This window comes from Glycine max, chromosome 3 (assembly GCF_000004515.6).
Source record: "Glycine max cultivar Williams 82 chromosome 3, Glycine_max_v4.0, whole genome shotgun sequence".
NCBI classification, from domain to species: Eukaryota; Viridiplantae; Streptophyta; class Magnoliopsida; order Fabales; family Fabaceae; genus Glycine; species Glycine max.
The window spans coordinates 36,616,940-36,637,771 of record NC_016090.4 but is presented as its reverse complement, the minus strand read 5'-3'; the positions used below and the strand labels follow the sequence as shown (position 1 = coordinate 36,637,771).

Here is a 20,832-nt window from a genome sequence, read left to right as displayed (position 1 = left end):
GTCTCCTAGTCCTCGAATTCTAGGAACCATAGAGCAAAATTTATGCTCATAACAATTGGTGTTTTCATTGCATTGCTATGGCAGACGCCGAACAATCCTCTGAGTGCTTCGACCGTCTCGAAGTTGCCATTGCTGACCTCACTGTCGCTCAACTCCATTCCATCGTGACTCTCGATTCCATCGTCTCCAAACTTGATGCCATTCTTCTGAAACGGAATATTCCGATCCCCAGCCACCACGCCGACGAGGAAGTTCCCAGCGACGCCGCGGAGGACCTTGTCCTTCTGGGTATGCCGAAGTTGTTGTCACTCACACATACTCCAATACCGCCTCTGTCGTTGCCTTCGCCGCTCAAGCCGACTCCATCACCCACGCTCACCGCAGCCATGTCCATGCCAACTCCGTCGCCACGCCCCACATTCATGCCGCAACACCCCGCACCCTTGCCGGCCCCGCTTACCAGCATAAGAGACACTACGGGGAAGCTTGTAGCACGACTTCACCCTACCTTACCTCTCGAGAGCGGCAACAACATCCACCTTTTGTCCCTCGGCTCCTCTCTTGCTTCCCTCTCACGACCACCGTATTCATCGTCGTCACCTCCACCACCGCCACCAGAGCCACCGCCTCCACCACGACCACGGTTGGCGCGGGTTTATGCTTCACGGACAGTGATGTTCGGTCATCAAGGTCTTGGCCATGCAAACCGCTATTCACAACTCTCACTCCCCCTTGTTGCTTCTTCTTTTGACCATGCAACAACAATATCTCTTTAATTTGGTGAGTTCCTTTCTTGGCTTGCACCCATTGGAGTAGCAGTTAGAGTTGCTGGTGTTTCTGCGAGCCACAACCAAGCAGAGAAAAGACACAAGGATAGGATTGATGCTCTGCGGCGCAGGTCACCACCCAACGCACTCATCTTTACGATGTTGGTAACCCTCAAGGATTATCATTGACAGGCCCCTAACTATACAAGATGACATGCTGGCCTGTTCAATGATCTCTGCTGCATACTTCCACAGAGATAAGAATAGACCACCTGCATGACGAGTTACAGTTATACACAAGAAATAACTCAACGGCCCTAGGTCCTTCATAGCAAATTCCGAGCTAAGAAGGGATATGATAGACTTGCGAATAACATTAGAGGAAGTTGTCAAGATAATATTATCCACATACAAAAGAATGTAACCCATAGTTGTACCTTGTCGGTAAATGAAGAAAGAATTATCAGAAGTACTGTGAGAAAACCTAAGAGTAGAAACATAATCAACGAATCTCTTGTACCAAGCTGAAGGGACCTATTTGAGGCCATATAGAGATTACTTCAACAAACATACATGATTAGGATGATTCGGGTCCCTAAAATCCATGGGATGATGTATGTACACAGTCTCTTTGAGTTCTCCATGCAAGAAAGCATGTTTCACGTCAAGTTGGTGAATGGGCCATGCTTTAGAGATGACTAAATTGAGAACAGTGCGAATAGTTGTCAGTTTGACTACCGAGCTAAAAGTCTCACTACAATCCACACCAACCTGTTGTGTTTTGCCATCCCTTACAAGATGAGCCTTATGCCTCTCATCTAATTGATAGGCTAAAGAACCTTGAGAGGTGATTGATAGGCTAATTGTTTACTTGGAAGAATGTTGAGAAAATATGTTGTCATTTGCAAAGCATGATGCCAAAAGGAATGTGGTAAAAATGCATGGACTAATAGAGTACGAATAATGTTGTTAATGGTACAAATTTTTCTCTCGACTTTCCCATTTTGTGATGATGTATGTGGACAAGAGAGGCGAAAAGATAACCCATTTACTTTACAAAATTCCCAAAATGGTCCATTATCAAACTCCTTACCATTTACTTCCCATTAAAACTGAGTGTGAATGAAAACTCTAAAAGATAGAAATGTGAAAAAAACTTGAGACTTCTTAGACATTGGAAATGTCCACAAAAATTAGAGTAATCATCCAACAACAAAACATAATATTAGTGGCCCGAAGAGCTCAAAACTGGAGATGTCCAAATATCACAATGGATAATATCAAAAGGCATAATAATACAAGAATGAGAAGAAAAAAATGGTAACTTAACATGTTTTCCAAGAGAACAAGAGTGACAAACATGAGAACTACGAGTTTGATTACACTCAATAAATTTATTTAACCTAAGGGAGTCAAAAATAGGTGCTCCCAGATGACCCAAATAAGCATGCCATTACGATGGTGCTAAAGAGGAAAAAGTAGATGGTGAAGTGGCTTGATTGGTAATGATGGTGGTGGTGATGGGATAAAGGTCGCCCTGTCTCTCACATCTCATGAGATGTATCCTTGTCTGGAAATCCTTCATAGAAAAACCAAAAGGGTTAAATTCAATAGGAATTGAGTTATCAACTGTAAACTTTTGAATCGACACTAAGTTTTTAATAAGTTGAGGGGCATGAAGGACATTTTTCAAGGTGAAGGGCGAATTCGGGGGAGACAAAGTGTGACTATAACCATGAATTAGAATTAAACGATCATTACCGACAATTATACCACGATTATTGCTCAAATTAAAATAAGATGAGAGATTACCTTGCTTGGATGTCATGTGGGAGGTGGCACTAGTGTCCATGTACCAATTGACATCCGAAGGATTAAGCCCAAGAGTGTGCATCGCTGGTTCGATGTTTGTTAGAGTGGGTAGAGTTGCTATCGCTGTGTAGGCCTATGGTGGTTTTGGCCCAAGGATGTCTGTCTGGAGTTGTTGGGCTAGCAAAAAATTGGGCCTGACCCAATGTGTGGAAGGGGGGTGGGCTGTTGGATGAGGGGTATGGGCAAGGTGGAAGAGCCCAAGGCATCCATGGCTATTGCCATTGTCTGGTAGGCCACTGTTGGTGTCCCGGTTGCTGCTAGCCGGATTGTTGCTGCCAGCCACTATTAGGGCCGCTGTTGCTCTGGATGCCACAGCAATTGCCACCATTGTTTTTATCAATTTTGTTGCCGTTTTGACCATTTTTACCACCATGAGTATTTCGATTTTGATGGGATTTTTTGGAAAGGGAATGTGAGTCATCAATGTCGTGAGCCACCATGGTGGCACCCCCACGGGTTGCAACCTTCGTCGCGAGACCAACTTCTTCTAAGGTGAGCATAAAGCGGGCTTGATAGAATGATGGAAGAGGATCGCTTTGGCGAATGAGTGTGGCAACCCCATTGTAAGCCTTGGTGAGGTCGACCATCATTTGAAGAACAAGATGGTTGTTTGACACCGGTGTGCCTACATTCTTGAGTTGATCAAACAATTCCTTGAGCCATTGACAATATGCAGAGACATTCGGGAAATCCTCCATGTTGGTACGGGAGAATTCTTGCTCAACAGTTACAGCTCGAGAATTCTTATTGTCTTGGAATATATCCGTAACATATTCCACGCCTCCATTGTCGTTGCGTTAGGTTCGAGAATAGTATGCAACGGGTCATGTGAGATTGTTGCATAGATCCATTGAAGGACCACAACATCAAGGGTCAACCATAGTTCCTTTTCTTCATTGGTTTTAAGCACTTTCTCCGTTGGGGCGCTGTGGTGGAGGACCTTGTGAGAACGTGTGTGAATCTTGAACAGTTCTGTCCACGTTGCATATTGGACGTTTTTCATCTCCAGGGTGATGGAGATATGGTTCTTGATGTTGGAGACAACAAGAGCTTGGTGGAATTTATTGGAATCAGTCATTGTGGCTGACGTGAGAAGAGAAATGACAACTAGAAGGAGAAGAAGAGAAGCTAGGGCGCGACAGAAGCAAGAGAGGATTGTACCCTAAATTGCTGATACCATGAAAGGATATAATTCCGCGTTCATTCTATTAGTAAAATTCACAACTACAAAAAGAAGCTTCTACATCGGTTGAAAACCGGTATCTACGACGGGCCCCACACCGTCTTTGTTCCAGATGTCGTTGTATGTCGACAACAACGACATCGGTCATCATAGGACCCGTCTTTGTAATGCAAGAATACAACGTCAGTGGCTATAAAAGAACAGACGTTATAAAAAAGGATTCAACGACGCACATATTAGACAACCCGTCGTTGTTTTGGTCCATTTCAACGTCGGGTTCGCAAGACCCGTCGTTGTTTTGTTTCCTGTCAACATCGGTGGCGGGCGCACCACCGTCGTTGTTTTGGTCCATTTCAACGTCGGGTTCACAAGACCCGTCGTTGTTTTGTTTCCTGTCAACATCGGTGGCGGGCTCACCACCGACGTTGTTTGGTAGTATGTCAACGTCGGTGGTGTGTACACCGTCATTGTTGTTTGAGGTTTCAACGACGGTGGCTGGAGCACCCGTCGTTGTTGGTAAATAAGGCTATAAAGACGGGTTTTCATAAGGACCGTCGTTGAAGTATTTTGCCTGCTCACAAAATTTGGGTTATACCATTCAAATTTCAAAAAAAAAGCTACATTTATATACAGCAAACATATATAAATACATTTAAAGGATAAATAACACAATCATGCATCAACCAAAAGAAAAGGGATATCGACGGTGACACTCACAGTGAGAATGTTATAGGTGGTTCAAAGTTCATCAAAGCCTTTCATGCATGCATTGTTTATATATATGAAAATAAAACAAAACCAGATAGGGTATATATATATATAATTACCACTCGAGCCTATAAGCAAAGGGAGCAATGGACACAGTAGCAAAGAGTTGTCGATAAGCAACAAGGACAAGAGGGCTCATTCCAGATTCTATTGCAAGCATTTAAGTAATGTTCATCACTGCATAGACCAATTGCACAAGAACCAATTGCAAGTAGACCGGCACCCATATTAATTGTCTCTTTCTCACCCCTCAGTCTTAATTAGACCGGCACCCATATTAATTGCCCATATTAAAGCATTTAAGTGTTGTATGTGATGAATGAAATGCATGAGAGTGATGAAGTAACTTATAACTAGTTGATTCCAGTCATGTGCATGTCAACAAAATTTAATGATGCTTCTGATAGAAAACAAGGCAGCAAGTAGGGTTCACCGCGAATATTGAGAAGATAGATAGAACATACCTATATACAACTGCGTTGAACCATTGCTATTCATAGAAATTGTTACTAGTCTTCTGTGTTGGGCCAAAGATCAAATTTGCATCCTTTCAGGCCAAGCAGAATTTAACCTTCGTGCAAAATCTTCCACTTCCCTACAAGAAAAGAAACAAAGTCATCAAATGCAACATAAAAGACAAAACAAAAAAATAAACCACTCAACAATTAGCTGAGAAGATTATCCTCTTTCATAGGTTATATTTTGATATCACCATTCCAGAAGTTGTCAACTAAAATTAAATAAATGAATGAACTAGTACATAAGACAAATGCAACACGCTCAACACTGAAGTCAATTAAGCAAGACTCCTCTTGATTAATAATATTTTACATCTTATGCAATCAATGAAACATGCACTAAACCAGTCAGGAAGATTCTGCATTTCATCAAATGACGATATTAATTGCATGCAGCATTCAAAATATGAGAATTTCACCCAACTGCTTTAGCACTAATTACCTGAGCATGTGACAAACTCCTCAAGAACTCTCTTTAATCATATTTTTCATCCCCTGGTCCCCTTCCCTTGGAATCCCTGCAATCTCTTTAATCATAATAATGATAATATCAACCAAAATATTATTAGACTGAAAAAATGACACTAACAGTTGATATAATGTATGCCTAGCTGATCAATTCAACAATTCATGTAAGCCTAGCTAATCAAATTTTATAACTAGAACATTTTTCAGTTTCATGTATTAAGTTATAGTTCATGAATCCACAAACAAGGAGGAAACACACCTCTTCAATGCTTGTGCTGCTAGTCACTTTGCTGCTACTGAACTTTAGGAGCGGAATCAAATGATAATATCATCTGCTCAAATGATAAAATCACTTATTAGAACAATCTTATGGTAGATAATCCACATGTTGAATAACTAGTCTTCAACCCAAATTTAGGTATATAATAAACAAACAACAACAAAAGATTATCTCAATTACCTTCAAAATAACACTTGAGGCAGATTCAACCAAAATCTCCAGCCCCAAGGTAGCCATCAGTCATGCAAAAACAATGATACCCTGCACAGGAAATCTTATTAGTTATTAGCATGTACCTCTACCAAGCAACCATCCAATGACTGTGGACACTTCATTTGTTCACTTAACTGCTGCAGTGGCAAGCTTGGTGGTACTATAGCTGCACTAAATTGTTGCTGTGGTAATCAAATGCAGATGCAATGCAGTAGAAGGAGGTAAAGACAATATATTACTACAATTATATGAAATTGAGTAGGTAATACTAAGAATAGAATATTAGTAGCATGACCGAAAATAAAATAGCCGCTGTGTCAAATAACATAACAATTGTCTCAAATACAGGGAAAAAAATACTCCAACGCCATCATTAGCCGTTTTGACTTATTGCTGTCTTTAAAAAAAATGTTGCCCATTTCTTTCGAATTGTGGTGATGATGCCGATGTCCAACGGTGTGTCATTAGCAAACCACTGCAAGTATTCATAATTGTAAGTTAGTACTGCAAATATAAAAATTCAGTTCCAATTGTACTGAAGTTTATGCATACCATGGACCAATCACTCTTTATGTCGCTGGCTATGATGTTCCAGATCCAATGCATTATGTAATATCCACATTCATAACAGCCGGTTTGAACGTGACTCTACATATGGAAAACATTTGAACATCGTATACATTACATAAGTTCATGACTTAACTAGACAACACTAACACATGGTACATAGCTGACTTACCTTTACTTCAATCCACTTTGGTGCAACTGCCTTAGTTTCAGGAGACAAGGTCTTCTTCAATTTTGTCATTACACTGCTTTTAAAAAACCACATCAACGCATATACAACAAAATGTCAATCAATAATGACCATTAAAGAAGGCTTGCAAAAAGTTATATGGTATGAGATAACCTATTAATTGTAGCTTTGATATGCATATCAGGTTTCCTACGCAAAGAACAGAACCAAACAACAACATGTTGCCTAGGACACAAAATTATGAGTTGCCAATGTTCCCTGCATGTCATTCACATTAGATACGTATACACCCAAACATCATTTGAAGTATGTTTGTTAAATAGCACTTACTGATGGAAGTAAGGTCCAATGTACACCTCTCGGTCAGATTCCTTAAGCCATCTTTCAAGATATTGTTCGCATTCGCTGCGTCTATCCTTTGAACAAACCAACGACTGTGGCTCAAGGAATGCATACATGAAACCTTGACTGAATATCTGACTCCACTCATGAATATACCTATTCACATGATTTGAAAGTATTGTAGTGGATCATGATATTGAATGAATGAGGAATGAGTTATATGAAGGAATTCACTTACATTAACCATAATTGTATGACAGATATGTTCAGACTTTTGTCTCCTGCTATTATTTCAATAACATCTGAATATGTGATGAATATCGATGTAGATGCATCTACAATTCCAAGAAATCTCCCATCAAAGGTGATTTGAAGTGGCTTGTCGTAAAGATCGAAACTGTACTTCATCAATTCACGCAACGGATCATCTGCGTTCACATTAGCCGGCTTCGGCACATGTGCATCCTCGTTGTGTGGAATACGTTGTGGATGCTACATGGTTAATGAAAGTGGGTGAGTATTTGTACTGTAATCTATGAATGTTTTACTTTACGTATGTCAAATGAAACATGTTACCTCATCTAATACAGCTTTCACAAGGTGTGTGGGCCAAGCTACAAATGTATTGACGGCCTGCTTCACATATTGTATTTCTGAGGTGGCATAGGGGACCTCAGCCTCAGGATCAATAACTGTTTCTACACTTACCCTGACAACATCATCTGCATATGCCACTGTGTGTATGATTGAATCCCCCTCCATTATTTTCCCCATGGCCACCAACCTTAAATGAACCATAAACAAAGCTTTTTTTAGTGCATATAAAACAAAAACTAAACCATGAACAAAACACAAACCAAACCCAACAATTACAGCTGCAAGAAAAAACAAAACTCCGATTCAATTGTAAGTAAGGTAATATTTCTACAAACCTTTGTGTACCATCGTTACGCTGCACAAACAGTCCCATCAATGGTATGGCATCAGCATCCTGTTCTTGTGAAGCCTGCGCATTGGTAACAGCATTACTTCCCTGTGTGCTGACACGCGCACCTAGTTGTTGTATGTCCGGCTGAATTTGGAGTGCCTCTTGGGATCCTTTATTTGACAACTCTTTTTTAATAGCCTCTTTCAATGCATTGGTCATTATTTCCAAGGTCCTTTTATTTTCCTCTTCTAGCTGAGTCCTCAATTCTTCCTTAATTTGAGTCCTCAATTCTTCCCTAATCTGGCCAGTCATGTCTTCCCTAAGCCTTGCAACAACTTCATCTAGTTGTTGTTGGCTGATGGACGTGGACGAGCTGCTGCATGTCCTTGATGCCCTTCCGTAGTACTGAGTAATAGTGACACCTGAGCCTGCTGCCCGAACGCGACCCCCATGGTCAGGTCGTCCAATGGCAGTGTTCAGTATGTCTTGCCGACCATGGGGTACAAACGAACCCTGCGTTACCTGCTCTTCTAAGGAGTCCTACACAAAACAAGTGACAGAAAAATACACAACGTGCAGTCATTTTCATTACAAAATACTTAAACATATGAACATTGCAACATATTGGTGAACTTACTATTTTATCTGCAATTTCCTGTGCAGAGTCAGATGTCATATTGCCAACAGCCCTGGTCCGAGCAACCTTCCACTTAACATGCCTTTTTATTGGGGATGGGGGTTCATCAACACTTGCTGGATTTTCACTCAACAATGCTTCCTCTTGTATCCTTTTTCGTTTCTGGTCTAACAATTTCTTCTCAAGCAAATCATATCCCCCACGTGAAAGTACGTGAGGGCAGTCGTTGTGTTTTTGAATTGATTGTGCTCGTTTCCTAATACCCTGTAATGTGACATACATAATTGTGGAGATTTTTTTGAAATTAAAATAATCAAATTGGCAAAAAAATATTCATTTGAAGTTACCATAAACAGATTCAACTAACCTCCCAGTTAGGTGTCAGGCGGGTTTCTTCAAATTGTTTCCACGCTTCAGGATCTAGTCCATATTTTGTCACAACATCCTGTGTTTGTTGACCTTCAGTCTTAGCAAACACAAATTTGCTAGTCAATGTGGACTTAAATTGCCGCCATCTCGTCGCTACTGTTGACATAACCTTCGTCTTCACCTTCGTAGCTTCTGCGATATCAAACTTTGCCTACATAACCAGGTGTCAAAATTTGTGGAAAAAGGCAGCCAAATGTATATCATTATACAATACTAGCAATCAACAATTTAATGACAATGTTCTGCCATAATACCCCAAGTAAAGCAAAAGCATCCAATCAGCATATAATGTAAGTTTACCATGCAGTCACAGCCATCAAATTTAATATCCAAATTGAACAAATAATAAATGAAAAAAAATATTGTGACACTCACTAATAACAGTTATTGCCTTAAAGTATGAATTCCTAGAAAAACTTCTTTTCATGGTTTGTTAAGAACATGCTTCAGCCTTCGCACAATTTGAGTTTTTATCAATGATGTTATTGATAATTCTTAAGTAATTTGAAATCATTACTAAAACATTGATTTCTCATGTTTTCTGTACAGTAGTTAAAACAACAGAGTAATAATCAAAACTTATGGCATACGCAGATTATTCACTAATAAAACAAAAGAAAAGTCGGTGCAGGTGATTAGTGAATTCATCTTCCAACTATGCAGATAGTATTTGCTGTTTTCCAAAATTTGGGTGCTAGAATTTCATGGTTCAATCACAAATTACCTTTATGCTGATGTTGTTATCACAAATTACCAACTATGCATTATAATTAATTTGTGGACATCATACCACCTATTTAACACCTAACATCTAATTAAATATTGAGATACATGGTTAAAAAATATAAATATAATAAACTATATGATGTGATAGAAGAAGAAACAAAATATAGTCAAAGTGTTTAAAATAGAAGAATACCTACCTTTTATTACAAATTTAATAAAATATGAAGAGGTATTTATCTCTCACAAGGCGACAAAAAAGGTCTGAATGTATGCTGTAAGAGGTATTTACGTTTGGTGCCTAATTATCTCCGAAGAAACATGTCTTAAATTAATTCAAAATCTTAGGTAAAATAAGCCAAGAAATTGACACATAAAAAAACCAAAAGCTGGTAATAGAATTGCAAAAAAAAGGACCAGTAGTGCTAGTATTGAAAATTTGATTTCAGCTATGTACAAACAGGTTATTCAACCAAGAAGCAATGTGCCCTTCAATCCAAAAACTTCCTAAAAATGAATCTGAAATCCACAAATAATGCACTAACAACAAATCTACACATTTTGCAAGCAAGGAAAGTTCACAAGCCTAGGCATCATGACTCCAATCAAATGTCTCAGCAATTAACTTCAAACCAGATAAGCTTAGTAGCAACAGAATTAAAATTCTTTGAATTCGAAGCAGAAACCCCATCCTGTTTCGAAGTAGTCTCACTCTGACCTAAAATGTGGAATATCTTCCACTCCCAAACCTGCTGGAGCTACCAGATACTTGTTCAGCTGAATTAGAACTATGTTCCGTCCCATCAACATCTCTAAGAAATTCAGGCTCCTTAGTGGTAACCATGAAGTCCATCAAGTTGCGGCTGAACCCCAAATCAGAATACACCCTCAAGGCATCCTAGATATGAAAATAGATACTACTAGATATAGCAGTGGCAGAACATTAAAAAAACTGATATATTGAATAATATCACAATAAAGCACCCATATATATGTTCATATCCTCTACTGTCAAATCAGACAAAGAACTCATATGACTGTGGCTCATTCCTTATGCAGTAGCCATAAAGCCAAATGAAAACAAGCTAAGACTAAGGCCTAATGATTTAAAAAAATAATACATTAAAGTACATGCTTCCTTTACTTATTTTGACAGTCTCATGCTATCATATATAAACATATTATGTATAAACATAATATTTTGACAGTCTCATGCTTCCTTCATTTTTTATTTTCCATTCAGCTACACGTGTTTTATTTTTGTATCCTTATACAAATTAAAGGAATTGTAATTAAAAATGTATGTGCCTGGTAAAATAATTGTTGCAATGGCATGTTGAAGAGTTATACAGTATCAGAGGCAAAGAAGTTAACATAGACAATCAAAGGCTTGAGAAGGGAGATTATAGTGAAGTCAAATGAATCACTGCAGCCCAGGTCTAATTCTAATTCTTAATTATGTCAGGGAGATTATAGTGAAGTCAAAGGAATCACTGCAGCACATGTTAAAAATTGTGTTATTATAAATTTATTAATATTTATAAAATTAAGTTAAAATTTAAAATGATACGTATCATAATTTGTGATTAGCAAGTACTTTATATTATCAGTAGATCACCTTTAAATTCATATTTATATTTAAAAAACGACCTAAGTAGATTAACAAAATTAGATATTGAAGTAAAATTGTAATTAAAAAAATACCACATAATTTAAAAGTTACATTTTAAATTACTTGTTTAGCTGTTATTCCTTATGGTTCGAGTAATAATAACGATAACAATTCAGCCTGAATTGTTTCAGATTAATTTTCTTTTTTGCAAAAAACAAATACGGGAACGAGCAACAATTTGAAGGTTGTACATTCAGGAACTAAAGAATTCAAAATAGCTAGTAATAAGAGGGATTTGTTTTTGGAATTTTCTGAGCACCAATAGCGGGTACGCTAGAAGCTTGCACTTGAGGAGGGAAGCATATTGGCAGCTAATGAACAACTTTCTTAACTATTTGCCGTTCAGATTTGACTGTTTCTTTTGGTAATATGTAAATATAAATAGTATAAGGCTATGGCTTATGGACATGGTCTTTTTGACCCCTAACAATCTTAGAAGTCAATATAGACCATGTTTTTACGCCATAGCTTATACTATTGTGATGTACATATTAACAAGAAGAACCAGGAAAGTCTGAAGGACAAGTAGTTAAGAAAGTTGTTCATTATCTGCAAACATCCTTCCCTCCTCAAGTGCAAGCTTCTAGCGTACCCGCTATTGGTGCTCAGAAAATCCCAAAAACAAATCCCTCTTATTACTAGCTATTTTGAATTCTTTAGTTCCTGAATGTACAACTTTCAAATTGTTGTTCGTTCCCCTCTTTGTTTTATGCAAAAAATGAAATCAATATCAAACAAAACATGCATACAATTGTCATCGTTATTGCTACTTGAACCATAAGGAATACCATCTAAAGAAGTACTTCAAAACGTTTATTTATTTTTTTTGGTATTTTTTGAATTACAATTTGACTTCAATATCTAATTTTTTAATGTACTTAGGTGGAGGATGTTGACGAAGAGAACGAGAAGGAAGAAAGTAATTTAAAGAAGATTAAGGAAGTGTCACATTTTTTTTTCCTCAGCAAGGAAGTGTCACATGAATGCTCGTTGGTGAACAAGCATAAGGCCATTTGGATGACAGAGCCTTAGGAGATCACAAAGGAGGAGTATTATGCTTTCTACAAGATTGACTCCAATGACTGGAAGAGCATTTGCCTGTGAAGCACTTCTCAGGTGAGGGACACTTATGCCTGTAAGCCTATCCTCTTTGTTCGTAAGAGGGCACCTTTTGACAAGTTGACACAAGGAAGAAGCCTAACAATATTAAGCTTGGTGTGATTTAAACAAGGAAATAACTTAAGACTTGCAATTGTAACTTACCTCTTCATCTCTTTTATGTTAAAGTTGTTGACATTGTGCATGGCACAATAAACAAGGAAATAACTGCTGCCTGCTCGTACAAAGATGCTGCTTCCAAGGATTCTGCAGACGAATTTGTGATGTCCCCAGCACAAACTGCTAGACATGAATTTTTAGCATGCTAAAAATTGTCCTACCCCACCCCAGCAACTGCAAGATTTAAGTTCTATTGGAACAGTAAATACAGGGCTGAAAACTGTAAATAAGACTGATAAACTTGTGCACCCTATGAAGATTTTAGTTTCTAACATTCTGTTCAATACTAAATTTCATATACCAGAAGTTAGGTTTGACTAATCTTTCTGGATTCTATATGGTGAGGATGACCAAGTAACTGTTAAATCAATCAGCAAGCAACTCCATGATGTGGTGTGGACTCGAGCTTAGATAAGACACTAGAGTTGTATACATGAATATGTTGTATGTTTCTATTGCAGGTAGAGACACCTGAAAATTTGAAGTTTGTGTTCTCAAACAATATCAATGACCTTTGAAATATTGTATAGAAAGTAGAAATAATAAAACAAGGATTTGTTTCTTTGCTGACCCAAATAATGTCTTCGAAGAGGCCAAAGAAGTCTTGTTTGGGAAATATTTTAGGAAGGCCCTTTCAATAATTGTTATTTGATTAATTTCATGTTTGTTCTCTAAGTTCTCTTATACCATTTGAAGCCAGAGAAGATCTGAAGTAAACTTTTGTTTTGCAAACTTTAGCTTCCTTGACTCAGATAACAAAAACATATCCTTAAATTACTGAAGCAGATTGGCATAATTTACTTGAAGCAGACTAATGAATTCAAGATACAAGGAACTTTTGCCAAGCTTAAAATTACATGGAGTGATAAAAATGCTATTAAGTTTAATTTTTGAAACATAAGAGTCTAAGTGTTTGTAAAAAACAAAGTGGGTAGGCAGCTATTGTCATAGTTTTAGGAAATTTGGGATGTTTACAGTAGCATAAAAAATAATATGCATTACCCTATTAAGTATTTAAGGATAAAAATACTACCCCTGCTCCCTAACACAAAACCCATGCCAATTTTCATTTGTTTAAGTTATCAATTTAAATTTGTGAACTTATTATACACATGATTTGTTCTGGTCTCTAACTTTGATCTGACAATATTTGTTCTCAACCTCATCTAACTAACTAATATTCATGTTTAAAATAAAAACTGCCCTTGTGCTGTTCTTTACAAATATAGGAGTCTAGGATAGTGATTAACTATTCAAATAAAGGACAAGTCATTTAAAATAAAGGGCATGAAACACATGTAGAGATTATAAAGGACAACTATTTGTTATAGTCAATTATGTTTTTAACAGAAAAATTGATTCTTAATTCAAATATTGTAATTGGTATGAAGGACTTACTAGAATGTCATTCCACACAATCTCCTTTAGCGTTTCAGGTACGTCTTTCCAATTATTGTGGATAATGGGAACCTTTTCTCGCGCCACTACGCCTAGGTAGCTGTGGAACTTTTCACGCATCGGTCCGGATGCTCTCCCGGTAGCGGGATCCACATAAACAGCCGGTCTGGGCTGATCCACGGTTCTTAATGTCAATGTTCTCAGCCGTGTCGTTGTTCTACTCCTCTTGGAAGTCGCCTCTGATTGACCATCGGACTGCGGAGGAGACGTCGGATCTGTGGCCATGATCCTGTAAATAAAATACACAATTAATATTAACGATTACATTTAGACATTAACAAAAGCAAAGGTGTAATACTAACATAATCATTATATTTACACATTAAACAAAGCATTACTTTCGCACTCAGCCTGTAGGGATGTTTTCCCATAGACCTTCATCATGATCTACACGATTTGCATGTCCATCATCCACTTCATCAGCTTCATTCATTGAAGGCAATTGTTTTGAAAAACCAGACATTTGACCAATGTCAAGGGTTGACTCATCATTATGGTAATTCATTCCACTTGGTCTTCCTTGCAGAGCCACAGACAAACTTGAATTACATGGATCTTGTACATAATGAAAGGTTCGTGTATATATGCCACCTTACTAAGGTCTACCAAAGTAAATCCCAATGGATCTTGAAACACACCCGTTGTCCCGTTCACCCACTGACACTTAAAAACAGGCACTCTAAATGATGTATAATCAACCTCCCAAATTTCTTGAATGACACCAAAGTAAGACATGGATGCTCGAATGGGGTTGTTATCCGATGTACTGGAAAAGTGCTCCGAATCAGCATCAACACAGACCCCACTGTTTTGTATCGAACTTTTATCATCTCGGGACTTTGTGTAGAATGAATAATTGTTAATGTCATACCCCTTCCATGTAGGGATATTCAAATTTGGGCCAATGGCTAACAATGTCAGTCATCTGGAAACACTTTTATCAGCAAGTATTGTTTGTCTAAACCAATTTATGAAAGTTTTGTTGTGCTCTTGCAATACCCTCATCATGTTCATTTTGGGGTGACTATCTCTAACATGTTTTTTGTGAGCCTCTATGTACGGAAACACCTCTGTTGTGTTGTTTAATATATACAAATGTGCTTGTGACACGTCATGTCTAGTCATTGTCACAACATTGTATCCATGAGTACCCTTGCCAGCTATTGGCTGGTCATGCCGGGATGCAGGAACACCGACAGGTTTCAATGAGTCAATGTACTGTGAGGCAAACTCAATGCATTCTTCAGCAACGTATCTTTCCACTATTGAGGCCTCTGGTCGATGTCGATTCTTCGTATAACCCTTTAAGACCTTCATGTACCGCTCAACTGGATACATCCATCTAAAATACGTAGGACCACAACACCTTATTTCCCTTACCAGATGAACAACTAAGTGTACCATAATGTCAAAAAATGAAGGAGTGAAAAACATCTCCATTTGACAAAGGACAACGACAACCTCATCTTCCAAAGCATCCAACTGTTTAGGGTCAATGACCTTGGCACATATAGCATTAAAACACAAGCGACTGATTGCAACACGGACCTTCTCAGGCAATGTTCTGCGGATTGCAACAGGCAAAAGTTGTTGCATTAACACATGACAATCATGTGATTTCAAGCCAACCAACTTAAGCTCATTCACAGACACAAGACTCTTGATGTTTGAAGAGTAGCCTTGTGGGACTTTGATATTACGCAAGCATTCACAAAAACTTCTCTTTTCAGCTGTTGACATTGTGTAACAGGCTGGGGGCAGATATGTCCTGTTACCTTTTGAGATAGGATGCAACACTTGACGTATACCCATGTCAACCAAGTCTTGACGACACTTGAAACCATCCTTTGTCTTGCCTTTAATGTTTAGGAGGGTCCCAATTAAAGAATCACAAACATTTTTCTCGACATGCATGACGTCTATACAATGCCTAACATGATGATCGGACCAGTACGGAAGATCAAAGAAAATAGACTTCTTTTTCCACATGTTTGAAGTGGATGATGGTTTTTTTTGGGACTTGCCGAACATATTTACGACATCCTTGACCCGCTGATATACTTCATCGCCAGTTAATGGATTTGGCACGGTTTCATGTTCTTGACTTCCATCGAATGCCTTCTTCAAGTGTCGATATGGATGATACTGTTTGAGAAATCTTCGATGCCTAGTATACACAGTCTTCTTTCCATGTTTAAGTTGGCGGAAACTAGTATTCTGCTCACATATAGGACATGCGTGATGTCCTTTGACACTATATCCACTTAAATTTTCGTAGGCTGGAAAGTCATTGATGGTACAAAAAACCATTGCACGCAACTTGAAAGCATGCTGCAAATTTGCGTCCCATACATCAACCCTTTCATCCCACAATTTCCGCAAATCGTCAATTAACGGTCTTAGATATACGTCAATATCATTACCTGGTTGTCTTGGACCAGCTATCATCATACTCAGCATAACATACTTTCGCTTCATGCACAACTACGGAGGGAGATTATAAATGAACAGCAAAACGGGCCACGAGCTATGGTTAGTAGTTAAGGTTCCAAATGGGTTCATTCCGTCCGTTGCAAGACCAAGCCTTAAATTTCTAGGCTCGGCCCCAAATTTAGGATACAGACGATCAATTGCCTTCCATTGCGGGCTATCTGCAGGATGTCGCATCAATCCATCTGATTTTCTGGTATTTACATGCCATATAAGGTTCTTTGCATCTTCCCCATTAGCAAACAACCGCTTAAACCTTGGTATTATTGGGAGATACCAACACACCTTTGCTGGACGGCGGTCGGCGTCTGAGACTAGTACAGTAGAATCTCCGTTGGTCGGTCTGTACCGAGAAACCCCACACACAGGGCAGTAATCTAGTTCAACAAAATCATCTCTGTACAAAATGCAATCATTACAACATGCATGAATTTTTCGTACTGCATCCCAACTGGACATAAAATCTTCTTTGCTTGGTAGTGATTCTTTGGCAAGACGTTATCAGCAGGAAGCATGTTTGTCAACAACATCAGCAACTCACTAAAACTCTTGTCACTCCACCCAAATCGAGCCTTCAAGTTAACCAGAGCTAACACAGCTGGCAATTTTGTGAAAGATATGCAGCCGGAATACAAAGGCATTTTTGAATCAACTTCTATGTTGTCATACAACGCTGCATGTGCCTCTTCAAACCCCTCTTGCCCAAGATCGCGAATCATTTCTTCTATAGGATTTCCGCTGTCTGTAGTAACATCGTCAGCCTGTGACATGTCAGCTGTATCGAGGGATTCCCCATGCCATATCCACTTTGTGTAGCTACGAATTATTCCCTCACAAATAAGATGAGTTCTTATGTCATCAATTGTTTGGCGCCTCCCATTTCCACACTTCACACATGGACAAAAAAATTTTCCCCACATAGGTTGCGCTTTACTTTGAGCAAACAGCAAAAACTCTTCAACACCATTCTCGTACTCTTCAGTTATATGTGATGCGTTCATCCAACTTCGATCCATGTTACACCTTCTATGTCAAACGTTAGTGGCTTAGGGGTTACTTGACATGCATCACAAGCATAGAGCACCAATTGCAGTAGAAAACACACCAGAACTGCACCTTTTGTACAAAACGCTGCAGTGGAAAACACATTAGCAATTGCAGTTAGTTGGACCAGCAATGCTAACAAGAAAAATGGTGCATGGCTGTTTCAAGGGATTCGGCATTTTTCAGTTTGTTGGCCTCTATTACCAATGCTTATAAGAAAAAATCAAGAAAAACTGCACAAACGACAACATCGAAATTTAATGACGAAAGTGGTGCAATTGAAATTCAACATCATTTTTTAAACATTTATAAAATCAAATCAAGTGAATTTGGGAAAAATAATCTATGTCAAAGTAGCTAATTTCTGGTGGTAGAAGAAATTTCACTTCCTAATGGTGGCAGGATTTAAAGAGTATCTTTCAGCAGCAACACAATAACTGCTTTAATGATAATTTAAAGTGGAGGGTGGGTACGGGGTCCAATATTAGTTTGCGGAACGATTTATGGCTGCAGGACAACTGTAATATCCAACGAAAGTATCCCCAATTATATGTAATAAGTAAACAGCAGAATTCTCTAATTAATTCTATGGGAGAATTTGTGGACGGCAGATGGGAATGGAAGTTATCTTGGAGAAGGGAATTTTTTGACTATGAAATACAAATGGCAACTGACTTTGTAGAGGAGATTCATTCTGGTCACATACATCTTATTTGCAACTGTACAATGACAAGGAGACTTTGGTGGGAGCCTTTGAGATGGGTTAATAGAGTGGGTCCTTTTTGCACAGACCCAAAGAACCACTTTTTGCAATTCACTCAATGGAACAACAAAGCTAGTATAAACAACAGATGGAAATTTCTGTGGTTATCTCTATCCTTCTTCGTCTGGCATCATAGAAATGCTATGATTTTCAAGAACCAGCCGTTTGATCCTGAAAAGGTTATCGATGATACCTTGTTCCACACTTGGTCTTCGTTAAAATGTGCAGAGAAGGACTACACCAGGGACTACACCATCCATATGTAGCAGTTGCATGTGGAGGTCAACACCAGGTTGTCTCATGAACGACAACTCCATTAGCCATCTTCCAGCGGTCAATGACATGGTGTGCATGCAACGGGACTCGAGAAATTTGAACACCTTGCAATACATGTTCTGGGGTGGTCGGGTAAGGACATAAAAAGGCGGAGATGAAGAGATTTATTGTAGAATATTTCAGTACACCTAGTACTGAATTTTATACATAATATATTTGCTTTTTGCCTTGCAAAAAAAACAACAAAGGAAGGGTAAATGCTGACACCTCTTCCAAGAGGTGCAGCATACATGTACTTAAGTTATGGGGTGTAGCTGGTCCACAATACCATCCTCAAATTCAACCACAATTGGGGTTAATTTATACTTGTTCCTATAGTACCTATGGTACTCTCGTAATTGTATGATATTGGCACAAAAATACATAATAAACATCATACTAGACAGCTCAAAAGAACAATTACACGGCATGAATATGAAGGCATTAAACGAATACACGCTTTCAGGCATCATACATGTTTGTGATTTGTGGAATTTCAAAAACATATTTTAAACTATTACTAGAAACAATAAACACACCTGCAAATAATGAAAGGAGTTCTTTGGTGATTCTTTGGTGCCTGATTCAGCCTGAAAAATAATAACACTTTGGTCAATCAACCGCTTCTATGACAAACATTTGTGTAATATGTAGAAAATAATTTGTGGCAATCAACTTGATATGATACAGAATTAAATTGCAAGGCATTTACTAAAGAAAGCAGTGAAGACAGAGTTCCAACAGTCATATATAAATCTCAAATGATGGAAGAAGGTCTTCACTACATCATATTCTTTCTAGCTATATAAAGCTGAAATCATCATTGCAAGACAGGAATATATAATTAAGAAATGGCTCCAAAAAAACAATTAGTGTAAATTTTGAAATGGAAATGTTCCAATATGATCTGATTTGTATTGTAGAAATTATTGTCCTAGCATTTGGATGGAATCTCTATGCCCTTGCCCTGTTTCATTTGACATGTACTTAGATTTTGCTTTCCTTTATTGAATCTGATATCACAACATCATATCTTGGCATCTACAAATTACAGCTAGCATTTGGATGATGCTCTGCTTTTACTTTGGTCATGGCTCAACTCCAATGTTCCAGATTTTACACTTCACTTTAATCAATGTTCTTCCAATGTAACACTAGGTTTCTGTACTTAGCTTGGGAGTGTGGGGGCTGGACTTTTGTAGCATGGGTTAGGTAGCAGGGTGCTATGGTGCTGGCTTTGTTCCTACTAATAATCCTGAAAAGCTTGGCCCCTAAAATTTGTAACTTCAGTACCACTGGTACTCATTATTAATATATCATATCTATGTTTGCTGACAAAAAAAAAATTAAAAGAAACTATTTGTGTAAATTTTTAATATGATTAAGCATATAATGTAATATAAATTACTTAATTTATATGTATAAATTTCATAATAGTGGTTATTCCACTATCTACTATCCTACTATACCAGTTTTGGGGTGAAATGCTCTGCATCTGTATTCAGGAATTGATAATGATGCATACAACTCTCATTGACCATATTAGCCCAGAAAGGGAGCTTGGACTAGCCTAGCCTGAGTGTAAAGGGTGAAGGTTCCATGTGATGGGGTTAAACTGGTGGTATATTGATGGAAAATTTAATGGGATCTTAAATTGTGACCAGTCCTGATATCAATTGGTGGGAGGTATTGGTTTGATTGACTTAGGGATATTGTTGAAAATCAACCTATTGTTCATATGGAATTAGAGGTCAATTTGTTTTTTTAATAGGGCAGAAACATTTATCACGCTGGAGGGGTAGAGAAGGAATGTGCAACGGGATGGGTTGAGGGTTGAGTACAACATGTTGGATTCTATATCCAGATGATGCAAAGGCCCAAGCTGTTCACTCAACAGAGGCAATGGAGCCTGATAGGGGGGCACATC

General features: G+C 38.3%; 2 protein-coding genes and 1 long non-coding RNA gene across 3 annotated transcripts in view; 1 reads left to right on the top strand and 2 right to left on the bottom strand.

Moving 5' to 3' along the window:
* Nucleotides 1-77: 77 nt before the first annotated feature.
* LOC106798260 (WAS/WASL-interacting protein family member 3-like) lies at nt 78-776 on the top strand. Its single transcript, XM_014774249.1, has one exon. The coding sequence runs from the start codon at nt 78-80 to the stop codon at nt 774-776; it is 699 nt and encodes a 232-aa protein (XP_014629735.1).
* Nucleotides 777-4,221: 3,445 nt separating this feature from the next.
* On the bottom strand, nt 4,222-5,637 carry LOC106798333 (uncharacterized). Its single transcript, XR_001387712.3, has 3 exons — nt 5,551-5,637; nt 5,055-5,185; nt 4,222-4,393 (listed from the first exon to the last, which is right to left on the bottom strand). It is a non-coding gene; the product is annotated as an uncharacterized lncRNA (long non-coding RNA).
* A 680-nt stretch (nt 5,638-6,317) lies between these two features.
* Nucleotides 6,318-20,832, bottom strand: part of LOC102660314 (uncharacterized) — a 22,980-nt gene continuing 8,465 nt past the window's right edge. The window contains exons 2-13 of the mRNA XM_041014040.1: nt 19,445-19,495; nt 14,234-14,522; nt 9,101-9,313; nt 8,734-8,997; nt 8,101-8,636; nt 7,745-7,952; nt 7,407-7,660; nt 7,157-7,324; nt 6,980-7,084; nt 6,809-6,881; nt 6,622-6,717; nt 6,318-6,544 (exon numbers count right to left, since the gene is read on the bottom strand). Of these exons, the coding sequence (XP_040869974.1) occupies nt 6,443-6,544; nt 6,622-6,717; nt 6,809-6,881; nt 6,980-7,084; nt 7,157-7,324; nt 7,407-7,660; nt 7,745-7,952; nt 8,101-8,636; nt 8,734-8,997; nt 9,101-9,313; nt 14,234-14,518 (2,304 nt within the window). The 5' untranslated portion in view covers nt 14,519-14,522; nt 19,445-19,495 and the 3' untranslated portion in view covers nt 6,318-6,442. The remainder of the gene's footprint in view (nt 6,545-6,621; nt 6,718-6,808; nt 6,882-6,979; nt 7,085-7,156; nt 7,325-7,406; nt 7,661-7,744; nt 7,953-8,100; nt 8,637-8,733; nt 8,998-9,100; nt 9,314-14,233; nt 14,523-19,444; nt 19,496-20,832) is intronic.